The sequence below is a fragment of the Lupinus angustifolius genome, chromosome LG20 (assembly GCF_001865875.1).
Source record: "Lupinus angustifolius cultivar Tanjil chromosome LG20, LupAngTanjil_v1.0, whole genome shotgun sequence".
Taxonomy (NCBI): domain Eukaryota; kingdom Viridiplantae; phylum Streptophyta; class Magnoliopsida; order Fabales; family Fabaceae; genus Lupinus; species Lupinus angustifolius.
The window spans coordinates 19,804,075-19,826,841 of record NC_032028.1 but is presented as its reverse complement, the minus strand read 5'-3'; the positions used below and the strand labels follow the sequence as shown (position 1 = coordinate 19,826,841).

Sequence of the window (22,767 nt, the reverse complement as noted above, 5' to 3'; positions counted from 1 at the left end):
AGATGCATGTAGTATTTTAGAAAGTCTCAAATTGTACCAAGAAAACATGCATTAGACAATTGTATAATAAATGAAAGAGAGTCACTTATCAACCACTCATTCATGATCCATCTAACATATCATTGATAATAAAAAAATTGTTTTATTTCCCAATAAAAAATTCATGATGATAGATGCTAGTGAATATAAATTTAAAACGAGAATATTAATATGAAATCGTAAAGAAAAAAATAGAAAAGAGTTGAAGACTCCATGAAAGTTCAATTACAAGATGGTGAATGGTGATGCTTGCAAATAGAGAAAATGCAAAATGTTGAAGATTCCATGGAATTTGATGAAGATGTTGCCCCTGTAATTATAATTTTTTATTATAAAATAAGAAAAGTGAAGGGAGATCTCAATATATTTTAGCTAATCAAATATAGATATATCTTTAAGTAATGATCTTAGTTCAAATATTGGTGATTAAAAATAAAGAAATCTGGAGAATTGATAACTTTCTCTATTCCAATAAGATTGTTTCTAGTTCACACATACTACCAACTCTTTTTTAAAATATTTATCAACAAGACGTTAATTTGTTAGTGTAAAATTTCACTAAATCTATAGAAAGATCAAAATATCAATATTTGATTTTTAGAAGCAACACTTGTTGGATGGAACAACTAGACATCTCAAAAGGGACCCACTCTTTCAGCTGAAGTTTTGGCCCACCCCAATGCTCCATCAAATTCATATAAGGTGCTTAAATACCTAAAGGTTCAACCAAAAGTGGAGCGGGTCCAATATCTGGGTTTTTTTGTTCCGAAACAACAAACCAATTATCCAAACCCAACATACAAAATTTTGGAGCTGTATATGTACGCAATGAAAGTTAAATAATCATTAGAGCTTTCCACGTCATATTTTTTTTTGTATAAGAGAGATAATTTCATTGATTTTACTTGAATTTATTCTCACAATTTTCAAATAATAAACTAAAATAAGCAATTGTATTTCTTCAAATTCTCATGTCTGCAACCAAACTCATAGCATATAAATCTTTACCTACTCCAGCCATATATAGGGCAATTATAACTGCCAACATTGATATACCTTGGATTCTTGAATCATATAATATACAATCTAGATAATATAAATCTTGAGTCATAAAGTATACCATATGATTAAATAATGAATAATGTTATATCATCCTAGTAAGTCTCTTGTTAATCCTTCTGCTCACAAGAAAGTAATATATATCACTTGTAAACCAATTATTAATAAATAAAGTATCACCTTATGACATATATCACTTTTTATGGATAGAAAAATTAGTAGGAGAATATATCATTTTTCTTAAATAATTGTTATAATAAGGAAGATTGAAAATCAGCACATAAATACATATAATATATAATAAAAGTAAGGGCTAATTGAATTGTTTGATAAAGATTCTTAGCTTTATAGTGGCTGGCTCCACTGCACAAGATGAAGAATCCCCACACCATGTGTTGAAGGTCCCCATTTGAATTTGTTTGATATATATAAACTTAGGGAGTGGCTTTTGTCTTTGATGTTATTTCTTTTTCATTCCCATTGATGCAATTTTGTTTTTAAAATCTTTTCATTCCTTTGCTTTCAACCCACATTAGGTAACCTTATGTTACACAAGAGTACCAAAAACCCATGTGAACCGGTGAATGCTTGGCCACATTGAGGATGAAGTTTAAGGACCCCCCTCCCTTTTGTGGGGCTCCCCCCCTTTCAAACTTCTCTTGTGCCACAATGCCCCAATTGCATGTTACCCCCTCGTGGGAATATCGTAATTGTCCTTGGTACGAAAACAAAACTATTGACAAGTACCACTCATTTACCTAGTTAGCCCAAGTGGAACAATATCTGGTTACCCCTTCCCATTACATCGCTCACTTGCGTATCGTATACCGAATTCAACGTATCGTGTACCACATTCATCATTGCAACGTTTAATTTTTAGGGTTATGAATCCAACACTACTATTGTCTTTATTATGGTCGCGTTATATTACATCTCTTTCAACTCATCTGGTTTATCATGCACGGCCTTATTGACAAATCTTGTCGAGTTAATATGTATTTTACCCTTCTTTGCCACGATCTAAAGTTATTAGTTCTATTAAACTTCTCTACTTTGAATTTGACGTATGCGTTAAAGAGTTATCTACCAAATGACTATGATAATAATAGCTAATGCATATAATTCATGCACATTATAATAATAACAATGTCTCTTCCCACTCCTTCTTCTAAAATAACAAAAATACATACACTTATTCATGCAATCCCATTCTTCAAATCGTATCATTTTTTTTAAGTTTAAACCACATCTCAGTGCATGGACTCTATTGCTTCTTAGACCAAGCTAGTCAATAATTATCATCATAAATAATATTTGCACATGCAGCACCTTACATTTATGTCATTATCTGATTTTATGTCCACTGATTCTATAACTTACTTTTTTTTATAAGTGAAAATTTTATTAAATAAAGAAGAAACAAACATATACAATTATAAACAAAATAACTAAACCCATAGAACAAAAGGAAATCACTAACCCCAAATCATTCACAAAAAGATTCCTAATAATAACATTCAAACATAAAATTAGATTGGAGTATCAATCAAACCAAGACATATCTGTAATTTTGTGTCGACCTTTAACTCATAACTAGGACTTAAACTTAATCTTATCCAGTAGCTCCTCCATACACACAATTTTTTTTGATGAAAATAATGTCGTTTCGACGCTTCCAAAAAGAGACCGAATTCCAACTATCCAAATAACAGTGCAAACTTCTTACAATAATCTACCCTTAAATGGCAAAATGTGTTGCAAAAAGTGAGACTTTTTCCGGCAGGAGGTAACACCATAACAAGATCCAGCTAACCATAAGGAGCAACCAAAAACTATAAGAGAAAGGACAAGGGAAAAAAGGTAATCCGTCGTTTTTGACTGAGTCTGACACCAAACACACATATGATCATTACTAACGAAATTATCTCCCCTCTTTACTAAATTCTACTTACATGGAACCCTATCCAGGAAGATCCTCCAAGCTAAAGCACAAATCTTTAAAGGGGCTAAAGATTTCCACATCATCTTTCACAAAGTATAATCCTCTGTGTTAGAACCATTCATTTCCTAAATCACTGTGTAAACTGACTTGATCGAATAACAACTAGACGCATCGTGAATATAGATCCACTTCTCTTCTGCATTCTCCTTGATCTTTATAGTAATCAAAAGCTTAAGAAGATCCTCAATCAAAAACATTCCCACTCAAATTCTATAACTTATTCTTAATTAATGTGAGATTATGTACATATATAAGATGTATACCAAACATTAAAGTAAATAAAACCATATGTGAATGAGTTAGATCAGCTACATTGATTCAACTTAATTAATAATTATCATTGTACATATTACTAACCTCACGTACTTATACATACTTCGATCACCTTATATTTACATAATTTTCATCATCTGGTTTATGTAATTTGATTCTACATGTAATTAAGATGCTTACAAATGTTCATGAATTAAATTACTGTAAGTTTCAATCGTTAGAGAATGATTGCACTTATAAGAGACTATATTGTGAACTCAGCAAACAATCATTTTCCTTTTAGTGTAAATCTCACTACAACAGTGTGTGAGAATAAACTTATAGAAGATAGATATAATTATATATATACATATACATATATATAATACATCATGTGTCTGACACAAATTAAATTAGCTTCTATAATTGAAAACTTTGTATGGAGTACTTTTGCACTGACAAGAAAGTCCAGCTCGTGTGCAATCAACTATGGAGTAATCATAGTCTAAAAGAAATTAGTGGCAATAACATGAACCCCACTATTAATTTTGCACCAATCAAACGTATCATTTAGGAAGAGATATGAAATATTATGTTATTAATCAGATCCTGTATTCTACACATAATACATCATTAAAAGTTATAGTAAGATGAGTACTATTACTTTAGTGTATTATTAATTCTTACAAGATTGCTAGCATGTGTTAGATACTTCTTGACCTACCTAATCACATGCTTCATAGAAAATTACATTATGTTAACTGAATGAACTGATTAGAAAGTTATTAGCACTTTATAAAAATAAATGATTGTTATATGTTACAAAATTCAAAGTCATGAAACCATTGAAGTTTGTGTTTGAATGAGTGCAAATTCACACACTCAGGTTGACTTCAACCCTCGTTATTCTCAAAATCTTATGCCCACTCTCTGATTCACTGAATATGTGTCGGTGGAAAAATTAGTATTATATATTAGAATATACTATTGATATAAAAATTTATTCACAGTCGATGTATTATTTACCATTTATTTGTTTTAATTTTTTTGAAGACTCAATAAGAGTTCAACATGAATGATAAATAATATATTAACAGTGTATAAAATTCATATATTTTTTCCCACTATATTATGGTCATAATTCAAAGGGATGAATGACTTTTCCTATGTATTATCACATGTTAGGATCTCAATTTTCAAAGGTATTATGGGCTCAAGACTTGGGCTAATATTTACTGAAAATCTCACTTTCCAATTATATCTTATAGTATTGAAAAGTAAGTATCATTTGGTTACGATAACATTAAGATATATTGAAGGTACAACTCTTTTTATGTAACTTTTCAAACCAAAATTTCAAGAAGATCTCCTATGCCATGCTTTTTTGATGTAAAGTTGAAAATGATTTCTATGCTATATGAAAGTGACAATTCATATCATATCATTAAAAAAAAAGTGATAATTCACTTGAGTTTCACAATTATGCTATAGTTGTGCCTTGATAGAGTTTGTTTCAATATGAAGGCAAATCTAAATTAGCTAACATATGTACATCAATGTAAGACTGTAATTAATTAATTAACTAATTCCTTGGAAATTGATTGAACCCCTTTTCATGAAATAGAAAATTAGAAAAGAGAAAAAGAAGAAAAGAGAAAAAAGACATGATTAAACTAATTATTGATTGAAGTCACAAAAAGTTGATTCCCACTATTGATTTTTTATATTAAAAAACTAACAAGGCCTCTTTGTCGGGTCATGGGTAGCCAAATAAGTGGCCATTGCCAGCAAATAGTGTTGGAGTGAAATACTAAAATGGATATACATTTTTTGAGATTATCTTCTTCTTTTTTATGATAACTTTGACATTAATTAAATTATTCCTTTTCTTTTCTTGTAGCCCATTGATACATCAAAACATGAGAGTAGCAAAATGGTGTCTATCTTAATGTATGATTGATCAGCATCATATAGTTAAACAATGAGGGAGACTTATTGAGTTTGAGGTATTTTTAGTTGTCATGGTGACATATACATGAATATATTTCTCAACAATTTGAAAAGCAAACATATTTCATTTTATGTATTGATTTTTATATATTAATTTCTAACAACTTGCAATGCTTGTGCCTTTTATTTGATCTCAACAAAGTCATTACTTTCAACTTTTTTTTAACTCTATTATGTTACTTCAGTTCATATCATCCATGCAAATTGTTGAAGTTGGATACTTCCATTGAACGTCTTAAAGGGAAGTCAAGTACATAGATCCACCAGTGTTATAGCGCTATATCAGAATTCATATTCATCGATAAAATAATAAAATTTTAAAATTGGAGTAATTTCGATATGATATTCTTTTTTATTGAGACTTATATTTGTCTTCTCCACACAAGCCCAAACAACTTATAGGAATATTCAATCTTTTTTTACAATAGAAGTTATTTCAACTTTCTCTCTAATTTTATTTTGTCTAGTTTGTCTACTCTTGTAACATAACATTCTCATTTTATGCTACAGTTAGTTTATTTTCTTGTTTTTGTTGGAATTTACCTATGACTCAAAGCTCATAACGATTGCATGTTTTATATTTGGTAATATTCTCTTAAGCTCAAGTTCTTAATTTTTATCATATATAATACTTGAAACACTTCTCCTTTTCATTCACTTCACTTGAGTCATATGGTCTACATCTATCTATATTTTCTCATCGTTTTATTTGATTGACTCAAAATATTTAAAATTTGTAACTCGTGGTATGATATGCTCTCCCACATTTACTTACAATGTGGATAATGTGTATCTAGCTAAATTTATACAAAAGTCATGTGGTTCCCATACTTATTTCCACAATTTAACTCTAGTGTATTCTCATTTATTAGATAATATTATATGAAAGTAATTTATTTTATATATAATTATATTTATTTATAAAAGGTGTAATTTATAATTCATAATAATATAAAAGTAGATGGGAGAAGGGAGTGGGTATTTACGAATGAGTGATATAGGAATAAACCCAAGTCCATATGCAGTGCAAGCTGTATAGTATAAATGGGTCATTGAAGAAGATATTTAAGAATTGGGTTTAAAGCCTAAAAGAATACACACACGAACCTAACTTGGTGGTCCATAAGATAAAGGGTTTAGATTAATTTCTAATTTGAGCGATATTTTACATTGCTCAAATAACAATGTTTATATAAGAAAAAATTATTGTTTAGTAGATCAGATTATAGTTCACAAGATTACCCATGTTGTATAAGCCCATAATAATAAGAGATAAAATAAAATGTGACAAAATGTAAAATAATAAAAATGGCCCATGCAGGTCTCGAACCTGCGACCTTCGCGTTATTAGCACGACGCTCTAACCAACTGAGCTAATGGGCCATATACATTTTTATGTTTCCAATACCATTATGTTTAGAGATTATGATTTCTTAAGAAATAGAAGAACCATGAAAGTAGAGACAGAAGGAATGGATAATATCACAGCGAGTGAAGTAGCAGGTTTAGGAGTTGGCACTCTTCTCCTTTGTGCCACTTTTGCTGCCCCAAAAATCGATGCTTTATTCTCTTCTTCTCAGCGCAGGTTCATTTTTCTTTCTCCTTTTCTTCTTAATTTTGAAGTGTTTGCACCAAGAAGGACTTGTAGATTATGTGAGCTACTATGTATTTTCTTTTTAAATATTTTCAATGACCCATGTTTCATATTGTCTCAAATGCTATATTAAAGTTGCTTTTTTTGTACTTAATTCATGTTAATATTATAAGATTGCATGTTTTTTTAATACTATTGTTAGTCATTGTCATAGAATTTTGATACCCATGAACTTCATTCTTCACTTAGTTCAATTGTTTAATCTTTGGTCTATGAATTACCTTTGACATTTTTCATATAATCAAATCTAGGAAACAAACAATTGGCTCCAAACCTGCTTATTAAATTAGATTTCCATTTCTAAAGGATTATTGTTGGACCTTAGGGTCGGTTCGTCAGTTGGTTTTTGGAGGGAATGAGAAGACTCGAAAGCCATGAAATATACTTGCAAGATGGTTTTGTAGCCTTTCCTTTCTCTTCCATATCCTTCAAAACTCAATTTGCAAACAAACCCTCAGACTCGTCGGGTGACAAGGTTAGATTATCGTATCATGTTACAACCGAGAGTTTGGTGAGTCAACAGAATGAGACAAGGCTGTCCTGTTGCCTTATCCTATCTTGTTGGTGTAGTGTCAGGATGTTGAGTTAGAAATGAGCAAGATAGGATAGTACAGTTTTTCCCCTTAAACCGTCACGCTTGAACAGCATTGTCATCACCACCACATCAATGCCATCGTATCACATTCTGTCGTGTTCTTATTCTATTCTGGCCACCAAATGAGCCCTTAAAGTGGAAAACTTGACTCTTTCGTGGTTGTCAATATGTGTTAATCAATTCCTGCTATCCTGCAATTGTTAGCATCAAAACAATTCAATACATATATCTCCATCTTTCCTAATTTAAAGTCACTCTTTCAGGCTAATCTGAAAAGGGTTGTATTAGCTGCATGCATGAATGAGACTTTTGTAACTTGTAAACATCACTGATTGAACCTGGAGCGTTTTCGGTGCAATCTTTTTTATCCAAATAAATAAAAAATCTTGTACCTTTGCCAGAACTATCAATTTATTTATAGTAATTATTCTTCCTTTTCCTCGCTCAACTTAATGAAACCATAAAGTGGTTGTAGCTGAGGAATAAGAATTTGTGCTATTAAGATAAATATAATTGAGTAGATTATGTAGAACTATGGTAAGCACAAAACTTTAACCAAGTTCTGCTATAGACATTGTTTTATTTTTTTAATCTATTCTTGAGTTTTGAATATATGCTACAACCCTTTACTTGCAGCTCGTTGGGGATGTGCAAGAAATGTGGCAATCTAAGGAGATTGGCTTGCTCTAGATGCAAAGGAACCGGGTCAGTAAAAGAAGGGGGAATATTCGGCATCAACCTCGCAGATGATTTGTATGAATCGCTTGGTAATCGTGAATCAAAGGTGAAGCAGATAGCTTGTATAAAATGTCAAGCCAAAGGTTACTTTTCATGCCCTGAATGTTCTAAAGTATAACCAATGTGATATACATGAGTATTCTCGCCCTGTTATGTTATGATTATAAACTATCATCGATATGTAACAGCAGTTTATCTTCTGCATCTCGACCAAATTCGCTTTATGCCTTGTTGAAACTTGAAACGACCAATATATTCAGAATACAGTTGTTTGCCAGGATTCCTGGTATGACTTGTCTATTGGTTGTTTACTTATAAATTTCATTTTCGGTTTTAATTGATAAGTTTTGGACCCTATTCTTTCCATATTAGTTCTTTCATACCATTAGGTCTTTGTTATTACTTTCTAGGAAATATGCCTTTGTTCTATCATTGGACCATTATAACAAATAGAGAATACATGCTTTATGGATTACACTTTTAAGTAATAGAAAAAGTTTTATTCGATTGCATATTTGCATGTGAATTTGTATAGAAAAAGTTGATATGGTAGTAGAATGATTAAGAGATAAGTTCCATAGTGCATAGATAAGTTTTTTGGTGTTTGACCATGGTATCCCCATTGTTGTGAGGCTAACTTTCAGACTTTGGGTAGTGGTTAGGTATAACATAACTCAAAATGGCTTTCAGAATTTGAGTAGATGAGTGAGTTTCTCCATAGGATCTAATTGCGGGTTGAATTTTGAGGGGAAGGAAGAAATGGAAGATTTGAGAGCCATGAAATACACTTGTGAGATGACTCTAAAGCCTTTCATTTCCCTTCTTTCTCCTCCAAAACTCAACTCGCAAACGGACCCTTAAAAATTTAAGGTTGCATATGTAGAAAATGAATAAATTATGGTTACCTGACCCCTGCATTTCTAGATTATTTTCATATGGACTTTTGGATTATAGAAAAAGTGAGATTCAGGGTACAAGTTCTTACATAAAATTAAATAATAATGTAGTAATCTAAGACTATAGACAAGTTCACAACTCGATATCACAAATATTATAGGGTGAGTCTGTTTAAATCCTAGATGTTACGAGTTTAAATCCTAGAAACAGTCTTTGCTTGTAGGATAAGATTGCGTATATCTATCATTCTAAGTATCCACTAGGTGTGAGCTTGGTGCACTAAGTTGCCCTTTTAAACCAATTTCAGCCTATTATGCAATCTCTTGCAAAGGTATTGCCAAATTTTTGGATGAAAGACTTGGACCTACCTTTTCTTATTTAGTCTAACCATGCAGAGAAAGTTTGAAAGGAAAGGCTTTATGACAATTCAAGTAGAACTACATAAAAGGTTTGCACTAGACTCTAATGGAAGTTCAATATATGGACTCAAATGGAAGTTTATCAGCAAGGTAGGAATGCTATTTTTGGAAGCTAACTTTAATATAAAATAAACATTAAACTTTCTTGCCAAAAGGGGTATTACAGATTAAATATTTACGTCTAAGAAAATGACAATATATTGAGTTTTTCTTAAATGTTGAACATAGTATCACACATGCATTGATGCAAGGGTGTGCAATGTGAAAACCCCTCATTTGGTGAGATTCTGAAGCATTTAAAAGGCAACATGGTAAAAGCAGTTTTGTGATAACTAGATAGGGCAGTCTGACCGGTTTGACCGCTGATCGGACTTGAAAACGACTCTGGTTTGTAGTCTTAGCCGAGTGAGGGGTTGGGCCGGTTTGAATCGGAAAAATTCTGGCCCGACCATGATAAACCCGATTGGACCGCAATAACCCGAGAAGTGAATCGGACGTTTCACTTAAGATTTTAAAAAAATAAAACACTACTCTAATGTTTTGTTTTACTCCGGTCCAAAAAAAAAGGAAATATGTTATTTCAATATGATTATATATAATTATTAATTATATAAAATTTTGTATTTATATATAATTATATATTTATAGATAAAAATGATAAACTATATATGAAATCAATCGGTTCAACCGGACAGTTTAATCGTTCAAACCGGTTAAATCTAATACGAAACCTTTTCTGGTTTGACGCCAGGTTCGGGTTCACAATATTGGGTGACTGAAGTGAGAAATTTTCTTTTTCAGTATTTGTGAATGAGATACATCCATGTGATAAACATCCCAACCCCTAATACTACAATGGTGCAATATTTATACACTAATCATATAAAGATTTATATTGTCAGTTTATTATCCATTATTCATTTGTATTATTTTTTTTTAAGAGTTAATAATGATTGAAAAATAAATGATGAATGATATAATAAAAGTATAAAAAACTCTTAAGTGCATACATTAGATTAACTCTGCCACAATTCATTTTGTTACCTTCCCATCTTTCCTAATGCAACATAGGTTTCTCTAGGAAATGCAGATGTGCATCACATACAAGTTTATTATGTGTGGGGTAACATTGATGAAGATAGAAAGGCTCACACATTTATAATTTCTTTTAATTTTTTGAAATTTTTTTATTTAACTAGCAAGCATCATGAATTTAACTAATGTTTTTAAATTTAGATTAAAATTGTAAAAATATAAAAAAGTTTGAGTTAATTAAGATTTTGAAGTATTAACAAAGGTAATGGTTGTATGTATGGTTTTCCGCAATAATATTTTGGTAAAAATTAAGTCATTTTTATACAAATTTTGTAACTTTAAATGAAAATCGGTTGGTATAATTGATACAATTTAAATAAAATTGTCTTGTATGACCAATATGATTTAAATGAGAATCGACCGATATGATCTGTTTTTTACTGGTATAATTGTTGTACTATGTCGGTATGAGGATCATTTTTACACTAACAATTTAAATGAGAATTAAAATTGAAATAAGTTAAATATGGAAACAAAGGGAGTTATAAGTTATTACTGGTTTTATTTTCCTTTTTTCCATCAATGTCCATTTATTCAACTAAATTGTGAAAATGGAGTAAAATCAATGAATTGAATAAAATTGTGAGCCAAACATTGATTTGTGAGAATTCAATCAACCAATTCCTATGATAAACTTTCTAAAATACCAAGAGTGCATACTAGAAATAACATATTACATACAATTGAATCAAGAAATAATAATATAGAAAGAAAAAGTTGGTCTAGTAAAATAGTGGTGTAATATGGTATCGGATCTTCGAGTATTATACAAGGCTAAAATATCAAGTTCAATCACTAGGGAGACATTTGATGCGAGTAAGAATGATGTATTCTGAAAAGAATAAGTTGATTTACTCATAAAATGAAGAATTCATTTGGTTAAGACAAAAAATACTTATTTCATCAAATAACTAAAGGAGTTACACCAAAAAAGAAACAAAAACATCATCAATTAACTATAAGTTAGAATATGAACATGTAACATTCTCATTTATGAGTTAATCTCCTAATCATAGAGACAAAGAATTTAATCACTCGTGGCCATGAAATAACTCACGAGAATAACGGAATTAAAGGACAACATGAGGAACTTAAATCAAAGAGATTTAACTAGATTAGCTCAATTTTCGGGACCGCATTTTTGGTCTAAAAAATATACCACTTCATATATCACTTACTTGTATTTAAGTTAAAATTTTAATAAGTAAGTATTTTTTGACCAATCACAAGTATTTGCACATGAAATTATATTTTTTGGGATAGAAGATATTATCCCCTAAATTTTCTTTCAACTATAGCTTTTTTAAACGTATGGCAGTCTTCCAATGCATGAAAATTGAAAAAGTTGAAGAATTTTGATTTGTCTCTATCTTTCACTTATGAGATGGGGAAATAAGAATGTATCCTCTTAAAACCTTTTAGTATGTTATGATATTTTTGCAAATTATCATATTCATGACAACTTACTTGCTTATAGAATTCACTTTAAAGTTAAAGTTTAAATGATTCTTATTCTTCAAAGTTAATGCCTAATTTTTCTTCAGTGCTAAAATAATATCCAATTATATCGTATTTCCAAGGTGCTGTGCTACTATAAGAGAAAGTTCAAATAAAACGATAAAATAGTTATAAAATGAAGTCATCTACAATTTTCAAAAAGATATATAACTAAAAATAGTAAGTAATTAACTGCAAAACACAATTTTTTTTATATATACAACAGAACACAATTAGTTGATAACTATGTTTCTTAAGTATACTTATGTTTAAAAAACTTTCTTAGTAGACTCACTTTTGCCATGAGAGAAAGTATTTTTCTGTTTAGACAAATGATCTCAGCCAAAACCTCCTATTGATATATTTCTCAGGTCACATACGCATGTAATAATTATCTGCTATCTGAAACCATATACCAAATTTTATTATGCATAATTAAAAACATGTCGTGTTAATTAAAAAATTTAATTTTTTATTAGTTTTCTATTTTTACTTTATATAATTTGAAAGATGACTTAGGACAACAACTTTTTGTTCAATGAAGACCTTTGATGCCAAAATGAGAAGAAAAAAAGATTAATACAAATCTTAATGATGTAAACCAACTAATACACATGCAATATTGCATCACATCAACCATGATTTATCATATAACATATAATTGGGTGTTTTGGATGGTACATATTGCCTATTCATGTCCTCCTAACTAAGAAGAGAAGATTAGTCAAAAAGATACAAACAACTCTTCCTACAAGTTCCGTTCATGGACAATACCATATAAATTATAGTAAGACAAAGGTTAATTTTAAGTTAAGAGTTCAAAATTCAAATGATCTTTTCGTTAAACATGAACAAAATAAGATGGGTATAATTTGGGTTAAGATATGGCACATGGGACTCAACCACTTGTCATTAAAATGGAAGAATAATAATTATTTGTCCTATATGCCTAGAATAAAGCCACACTCCACACTCCATGTGTTATGAAATTACCATGTAGCACCATGAATGTGGAAACCTATGTTAGGAAAACCTATGTTAGGAGTGACATCACATGTGGTATAATTATATTCTATTCTATGAACCTAGATGGTTGTATTTGGTTAAACTTATTTGAAAAGTTTGAGTTGTGGACCTAGTGAAGTGACCTTTGTAGTAGTTTGTTGGGCCAAATGAGGAGGAGATGCTATTCCTTCACTAGAAAATTATGGTGAGTCCTTATTGATTCTCAAGTAGTGGTGCTATGCCAAGACAGAAACTAGCAAAGTTGATGGGGATAAGGATAAGCATCTCAATAGAAGAATGCATCATTAGTTTTCTCTCATTGGTTCATAATATGTATGAGAAGACTAGGAGGTATTCTAGTTTAATAAAATATTTAAAATATATATGTTATTATTTATGATGATTAAATTGACACTCAATTATTAATATATAATTAATCGGCCTATATTTAATTCTAGTATTTTTGTAACAAATAAATTTTGACAAATTTTATTATTGGGATATGTTTTTTTCCATGAGTTATATTGTCACTCCTAAATATGGACAAGAGTTAGTATAACGGGAAACATAAAAGTGTGAGTGTCTAATTTCAAACTCCTAGAAATACATTCTCCCTTCTTGTTTGCTCAAGTAAAGGAATAGAAAAAAATATTTGTCAAATACTAAAAATTTTGAAAATTCATGCCTTGCTTCATCTTCATTCCCAAATTCAATCCACTCATTCTTTATCCAAAACCTAAATATATCTTAGCTCAAAGCCACCCTAGATGGCAAAACCCAACAATCATCATCACCCACCTCATCCCTCACCAACATCATTAGAGGGTTGATCTAGGTATGGTGATATTCAAATGGGCATGGAGTGAAGATAGAGACATGCATTCATATGCATATTGGAACACCAATGTTGTCATTTTTATCAATGTTTGTTGTGGGGTTGTCATGGTCATGGTTCTTGTTGTCACTAATGGTAACAATTAGGACACAATTGGAAGAGAATGCTTTGGAATGTAGAATGGTGGTTATGTTGGATCATGTCTTGGTGATAGGGCAAGGTAGTGGGAGTAGAGGTTAGGGTTAGGGTTGAGGAAAAACCCGGGTTAGGGTTAACACATTTCCCTTAAAAATATATGGACAAAACAACATAAAAAAGAAATGTCCTTTGCTTGATTTCTAAATTTGATTTAGGTACTAAACAAAATCATGATCAAGGAAAAATAAAAATGTATTGTGCTAGACAAAACATAAAGTTAAGATTGTACCCAACAAAAATGTGATGCTCTGACTGAATAATTGTGCTATGTTATGCTACTTATATTGTCACTGATTGGGAAGTAAACATGTTCCATGCCCTTAGAGAAGGAAATGCTTGAACTGGTTGTCTAGCTAAACAAGGAGCAACTGGTTTCAATAGTTTTACGTTGAGTTCAGAACCATCTTGCTTTGTTGATGCCATGGGAATCTAGTTCAACAAATCTTAGTTGTTGTGTTGTTTTATTATTCAACACTCTACCAAAAATATAATAATATACTTTTTTTAGTCAGCAAAAGTTAGTATGTTAATATTTATTGTGAATAAGATTAAATTCTCAACCTTCTTCACTCCGACAAATCACTCACATATAATGATATTGTCTCTTAAAGGCTTCATGTAATGTTAACTCATCTACAAGATGATTTAAGATGTCTTAATTTAACTATTTAAATATGTTTTTGGTCTATACATTTATAGATTAAAGAGATTTTAGTTCTTATGTTTTTTTGAGTTGATCATCATTGTTAAATTTTATGAAAAATGCTACAATGAATGGACTAAAACTAATTAAAGAAAAACACGAACTAAAATCAAAAAAAATTTGTCACTACATTATGGGGTGTGATAATTTAGTCCATGCATATTTGTTTTCTTTTCTTAAGTATTTAGTCTCTTCATGTAATAGAACCAAATTCAACTCTTGTTCAAAATGTAGAGTAAATACTTCAAAAAAATACAATGTGATCTATAGATAAAGAGATAAAAAACATATTTAAGTCCTTTTTAATTTAAGATAAAATGAAGTCACACCACATATCGAATTCATATTATGGAAATTATGTAAAAGAGAAGGCTATACACAAAATGTTAAAATTAAAAGCAGAAAATAATATAAATTCATTTGTTCCATAAAAATCGATGTTTTAACATCTTTCTTTTATTTAAGCAGTCAAGATAGATAGAATTAAAAGCAGAAAATAAGCAGTTAAGATGGATAGAAATACAAGCAGGAAAGTAAATGACAGAGAAATAAATGAAGTAAAATAAGACTTTTAGCTTATATTTGAAGAGATAAACCAAAAATGATAATTGACTTAAAGAGAGAAATCGGAAACAAAAAAGAAAGAAGGGAGGTTTTGTTTTTAAATTGTAAATATTTGTGCTTACTAAAACAAGCGTTGTTGAATGTATGATTTAATGCTCGCTGAAATAAGTATTGTTGAACGTATGACTTTTAATAGTGCTCACTAAAACTAAGACTTGAAGAGAGAAATCAGAAATAAAAAAGAAAGAAGGGAAGTTTTGTTTTTAAATTGAAAATATTTGTGCTTACTAAAACAAGCGTTGTTGAATGTATGATTTAATGCTCGCTGAAATAAGCATAGTTGAACGTATGACTTTTAATAATGCTCATTAAAACTAACATTATTGAATGTACGACTTTTAACAATGTTCGTTTAAACAAACATTATTAAATGCGTGAATATATGACTTTTAATGACTATCGTTGAAGCAAGCGTTGTTGAATGTGTGAAGGTATGACTTTTTTATCTGAGCTCACTGAAACAAGCCTTGTTGAATATGTGAGTGTATGACTTGTAACAACGTCCGCTAAAGCAAACGTTGTTGAATGTGTAACTTTTAACATCGCTCACTAAAAGAAATACTATTGAATGTGTGAATGTATGGCTTTTAACAATGTTTGTTGAAGCAAACATTGTTAAATGTATGACTTGTAGCAGCGCTCATTGAAGTAAGCATTGTTGAACGTGTCACTTTTAACCGCACTCATTGCAACAAACACTATTGAATGTGTGCATGTATGACTTTTAACAATGTTCGCTGAAGCAAGTGTTGTTAAATGTGTGACTTTTAACGACATTTGTTTGAGAGCGCTATTAAATTTTTGAGTCATACATTTAACAACATCCACTGAAACAAATGTTATTAAATGTATATTCATCTATCACGTTGAATACTTTTGTTTCATCGAGCGTTGTTAATTTCTTTTGGCCTTATATTTAATAACGCTCAATACAACAGTACAATTGAATGAAAATTGTTAAGTACAAATTCTTATTAGTTTTAAGAAATAATATAGAGATATTTAGTCCAAACACAATAAATTTTTACCCGATATTTCTTAAGCTACATAGTCCTTAACATTCATCTTTAAGAAATAGAGAATAGGTTGGTTTTAATGTCCATCCATTTCCATCATTTCAGAATTTGGGAAATGTAAATAAAAGTACAGATAAATCCATTCATTTCAGAATTTGGGAATGCTTAAGCATAAAAGAAGATACAAGTAAATTTGGCAATAAATACTTGTCCTCTTTGATTTGGTAAGAGGACTTTAAGATAAAGTTTCATAAACTTTTATTTTATTTTGTCATATACCAATCAATAAAGAAAAAGAATAACATTTAATCACTATGTAAATAAATTATTACTTTTTGGTACTGTTAATTGTATGATTTTATCTTATAGTTAATGAATTAATTCATTTTGGGAGCATCACTACCTTTTCAAAGAATCAAACTTTTGACATTTTAATTTTAGTGCATCTAGTGGAATATTATACATTAGGTTGACAATTTGTTAGTGAAGTATTATGTTATAACACATAGCTTTATCTTTTCTTATGATTTAATATAATTTGAATGAGTATAAATCATTTTCCTTAATAAAAAAAGAGAGTAAAAGTAGATAAATTATTTACAACTGTTCGGATGATGATTGAAGGTTGTCAGTGGTGGAATCTACCCAGTTTTTATGTCCCACATTGTTATACAATATCTCTTTCTTTCTTTTAATATTTGGTTAGATCTTAAGAATAACCGAAAGGTGAGTAGTTCAATTCTTTGGAACGATACTGATTGGAGGAACGATCATATATCTAAAAATGATTAGTTCCTTATCAAAATGAGTAAGTATAGTACAATAAAACTCTACCTTTGCTTTTAAAGGCACGCGTCCTAATTACACTCACCGAGGAAAAATCAATGACCCTGTGCTCCTTGCTCTCTTTAGTCGACACGTGTTTGATAAGGCAATTTCCATCAATCTACTTCGTGTCACCTGGTACTGTTCTCAGTAGCCAATGAAATTACGACACGTTTATGTGGGTACATTTATACACCTGAGGAACCCTTGGGAATTGGTGACTGTGGACTAAACATTTCGAAATGACCCTATTTTAAACTAGTTTTTATGCTGCCACAAAATCAATTTTTAACAAGAAATAACCTATTGATTAATTTGGTTGCGTAAAATTGCGCTCTATAGAATGGTTAAAAAATTAATAACTTAATTTTGGAGGAATAATTATTGAGAAGGATAATCATATATTTTAAAAGAAATTAATTTTTTACTTATAAAATAATATATTACTATTAATAATACTGAAAAAAGATATAATCATTTTTATAGGAATTTTTTTAAAAGATTGATTTTGATCATTTTTGTAAGAGTGTATTATGTTCATTGATTGTGGTACTCAAATACACTCATCAATTAACATGCAGTGAATAGAGAAAATGAATGAATCATAATAATGGAGGATAATTTCATAAAAAATACATTGTTAACAAACTAAAAGAAGTATTACCAGATTATAATTTAAAATTGATAACTATATGTAGCTAGCTTGTTACATTTGAGGTTTTTACAAAGTAAAATTTGTTAATTGATTTAACATAACATCTAATTTGACATTGATGGAATCGTGGGATAAAAAATATCAATTTGAAAAAAAATTAAAACATAAAATGATATATCACTTATTGATTATTTTCTAATACACTTTATAGTTTTTGGAAAACTGGTTAATGTACATGTTCTAAAGCTAGCTTTTAAAAACAATAATGTTGTTTTTATCCAAAGAGCTTTATAAACTTAACAAAGTGAATAAGGTATGTTTTATCGAACATACTATTAGATGGAATTGCTCAATCCAAGAAAACAATAAGGCCGGAGAAATTAGGCTAGCTAACTGAGTCATTGTGCCAAGATTCATGCACCAAGCTTAGTCGGATGATCAAGCCATCATGCTTAGGCTCCGCCATTATGATCGGCAATTATGCACCAAATGGCCTAGGTTCAACCATCCTAATTGAGAATCCTGCATCAATTGCACTAGATGGCCTAGGCTCAACCATCCCGACCGAGAATTATGCATTAATTGCTCAAGACATTGTGCCAACTGACCAAGGCATTTCATTCCAGCTCATTGAGATAGACACCAAGCTGGTCGGGACAAAGGGCACCAAGGCCCTGTCCCAAGCTTACCGAGACATAAGCCACCAAGGCTTTGACCAAGGTGACCGAGACAACAAGGCACACCAAGGCCGTGGCGACATCAGATAGAATTTGGGTGATATAACACCAACTTGCTTGGGTCTCAAGCAAACCCATTTAACTTGCTTGGGTCACAAGCAAATCCATTCTAGTTAATTATCATGTGCATTTTTCCATTGTAAGAGTTAGTTAGGAAGTTTTTTACCTTATTATTTGTATAACTAAGATTAGTTAACTCTCATGTAATCATTCAATTCATTAATCAATAAAGGCTTTTAAATTCTTCCTTTATTCTTGTTTTCATCAAAGAAGTGTTATTCACTTCAATCTTTCTCTCATCAAGAGGCATCTTGAAACTCTTATACATCACTCATCTCACTTTAATAGTCATGATAGCACTTTTAATATTTGTTTTCATAATATTTATCAGGAAATCATTAATTGTATTTTTTTCCTTACTTATCTTTATTGCATTAAATATTATGTGAATGTGGTGTATGTCTCCTTTTAATTGGTGAGTATGGTGGTGTAATGTAGCATATGCCTTAAGCGAGAGTACCCTTGTGCTCATTTCAATATATCTTTTGCTTAAAAATTAAGTATATCGTGATAATGATGAATATAAATTGTTAGGATATATTTTAGTCATAATACACTATTTTGCATCAATAATTAACACTTAGAGGGTTATCTTATTTTTTTTGGTTTACCACATGTATCCTCGCACTGAAGACAATCATGTCCTAGCTAGGAACATCCATGGGTATGTGGGGCTAACTCTCCCAACGAATATTTTTTCTATCCAATAGATTCGAACCTGATACCTTACTGAAGGAGAATCAAGCATCTTAATTTGTATACACGTATGCTATCTATTAGTTTTCAAAACTCCTCCTTCTAATATTTAATACAATTACATATTTTGGTTTCAAAGTCAAAATTAATAATTAAGTTAAATCAATCCTTATACAATCCACATTAAATGTCTCAATATTTGGTTAACATTACTCTAATATATATTGAGTGTAATATGTTCTCAATATTTTTTATGGTAATTTCTTTTCTAAAATTGAAGCACGTGTTAAGAAAGGTACTTCGTTGTAGCTTTTAAACAAAAAACCATATGAGAGAGAAGCAAAGTTGGGGCTCTAACTTAGGCCACAAAAAATGCAGCACATTTAGCAAAGTATAGTTGGATTGGTGGATTTTAATGTGATCAAATAAATATAGATTTCTTTTCCTAGTTTAGAATATAGGACCCTACCAATTCGATCAAAAATTGCCTCCTTTGGCATATATAATGCAAGTGGGTGGAATAATCCATAGCTAGGTGTGTACAATTTAATCTTCTCAATTGACTTTAGGGTGATTTTTCAATGTAATTTACCTAAGTCACTTATCATTTATGGGTTTTGATTAAACCAAAATCCATGACATTTTCAGTATAGTTTGTTGTTTTTGGTATAGTACGGTGGCACCAAAGCTACATGAAAAATAACAAATAGCTATGTTTCATGGTTATGTATACAGCACTTAAATAGTTAACAAAAAATTAGACTATGGCTTAATGTCATAATTATTGATAGATTAATAATATCTTACTTTTCTTTCTCATACATTTCCTTTTACACTTGGTATTTATATGCATCTCTATTTTTATTTTCCATTACATAGAGTGAGCATCGACCTGACTATAATTAATGACAAAGAATAAGATTACATATATATACTCCCTTCCATGAAAAGCCTTATATAGTGAGGCACCATATTTTTTCTTCACATCACCATAATTAATTCTTAAATAAAAATAATACAAATAAATGGTGGATGATATACTCATATTTTAATAGTGTATAAATATTTGCACTGTCATTATATAAATATTAAACACTTAAAAATATGACATTTTCATATTTATTATATACATGAAAATAATTAAAAATCTAAGCTTACTCAACATATATGCTTCTAGTTTTCAAGGTAGCAAATAGAAGCTTGTTAATATTATCACTAACCTCTTCTCATTTCATCTCATACTAATAAGAAGAAGCAAAAAAAGAGTGAAAATATATCCGTGTGAATTTCTAAAATAGCAAATAAATTGAAATATAAATTTAAACAAATGGAGTATTACATGTAGTAGAAATAGTTTCCATGAAACAATCAACACATAACTAATCCGTGAACTAAAAGAGTTACTTTCAATAAAATTTGGAATAAATGAGTAAAAAAAATTCCAGAATTTTTGTGACCTACCATTTATAGTTTTTTTTGTTTCTCCATATATTATTACAGTAGAGACAATATTATCCAAGTCAGGAAGAACCATATGTATGTGAGACTAACTCTCCCAACGAATATTTTTTCCATCTACAAGATTCGAACCCAATATATTGCTTAAGAAAAATTAAACATGTATCATTTCAACCAACACCATGTTGCTCTACCACTTATGGTTAATAAAGTATAGTTTTCACATCATAGCTTATTAGGGAAGAAATAGTAAATAGGAGCTGGCAAATCGTTTTCTCAAACTGGTGAACATTTGAAATTCTCCGATTCTTCATCTAAGTGTCAAGGTCACAATCTTATTTTCACATGTAGTTCTGACATTGTAGAGATATTTTCTATATTCCTACCTTTTACAATTTACCATACAATTATTTTCATTAACTATTGTTTTTTAAGGTAACATTGTAAAGCAACAACAATAATCAAATTAGATAGTTTGTTTTCTTTCAATACACCACCAAAGCTATTAATCTACTACCGTAAGGGTTCTGAATTTTCAGATAGACCAAATGATCAAATATTTGATTCATATGAGTCATAATTATTAAGAAAGACAATCATATATCTCAAAATATATTATTTTTTATCTATAGAGTGATAACATACTCTTAATTATATCAAAAAATATTTTGCTAGAAAATGGTTGTGTATCAAGCATACATGACAGATAATGGAAGCCAATGATAGAGTGACACGAGTGGGTCCAATTTAAGGTATGTCATAGGTGACGATGCTTTTGTTCACTTCTGATATGTGCAGAGAAGTTATTATGGCTTCTTAATATCATTTAATAAATGGACCACAAGACTATTATATTATCCTTCAATCACATCTCACTATATGTGACTTTTTTTAATGTTAATGACTGTATTAGTAATATTGTTTAAGGAGTAACGAAAGTAACTTTATTTTGAAATTAAATATTTTTACATTTTGAGAACTATCTATACTTAATTTTTGAATGTTGAATTATGGTTCGTATTCAATAAATAATATTTTTAGAGCGTTTATTAATATAACCTTTTTATTATCACAATTTTAAATGATTTGAATTTTAGGTCTGAACAATCTTTATGTAGCACTTGAAGAATACTTTTAGATTTATTAATGAATTAATTAATACACACTATTGCACCCTTATAAAACTTGGTTTGGACTGACCAGTCCGACTAGTTCAATCATAAATCAGGAATTTGAATCTGAGCCTTTTGTATAACGGATTTTGCATAAAAAATGGATTAACTTGTTTCTAGTATTAGAGAAGTTATAATTCTAGCCTTTTATGATGTAATTAGCTGAGTTTCCTTTATTAGAAACTTTTGGTAGTTAAGTTGGTTGGTGAATTGCTATAAATAGAAAGTAGTTGCTAAACATTGAGTTGAGTGCATTGTATTGATTTGTGAGGCTCATTCAATACAAGAGGTTATTCATTGTTAATTCTATCTTCTTCTCTTCTACTCAAGTTCACTTTCTTTCCTAAATTCCATTGCCTTTGGTTGCTGTCCATGATTGCATTGTGTATGCAAATGCTGTGAGTTTGGCACTGGTTTGTTGGTTCTGGTTTTAACAGTGGTATCAAGAGCTAGGAAGAGCAAGATTCTGTGTGGTTCTTGTTCAAGAAGATCGAGGAAGAAGGAAGTGAATCAGCAAGCTGGTATC

At 30.2% G+C, this 22,767-nt stretch overlaps 1 protein-coding gene and 1 non-coding gene across 2 annotated transcripts; one reads left to right on the top strand and one right to left on the bottom strand.

The window, feature by feature from the left end:
* TRNAI-AAU lies at positions 6,672–6,745 on the bottom strand. The gene has a single exon. It is a non-coding gene; the product is annotated as a tRNA-Ile (tRNA).
* Positions 6,795–8,693, top strand: LOC109335122. Its single transcript, XM_019571196.1, has 2 exons — positions 6,795–6,947; positions 8,248–8,693. Exons 1-2 carry the CDS (start codon positions 6,814–6,816, stop codon positions 8,465–8,467), a joined length of 354 nt encoding a protein of 117 aa, XP_019426741.1. The 5' UTR covers positions 6,795–6,813; the 3' UTR covers positions 8,468–8,693.

Bases quoted from the DNA above. Each gene is read 5' to 3' on its own strand.
- LOC109335122 (XM_019571196.1), top strand. From the start codon at position 6,814: ATGAAAGTAGAGACAGAAGGAATGGATAATATCACAGCGAGTGAAGTA. The intron at 6,948-8,247 runs GTTCATTTTTCT...CTTTACTTGCAG, and splicing joins TTCTCTTCTTCTCAGCGCAG to CTCGTTGGGGATGTGCAAGA.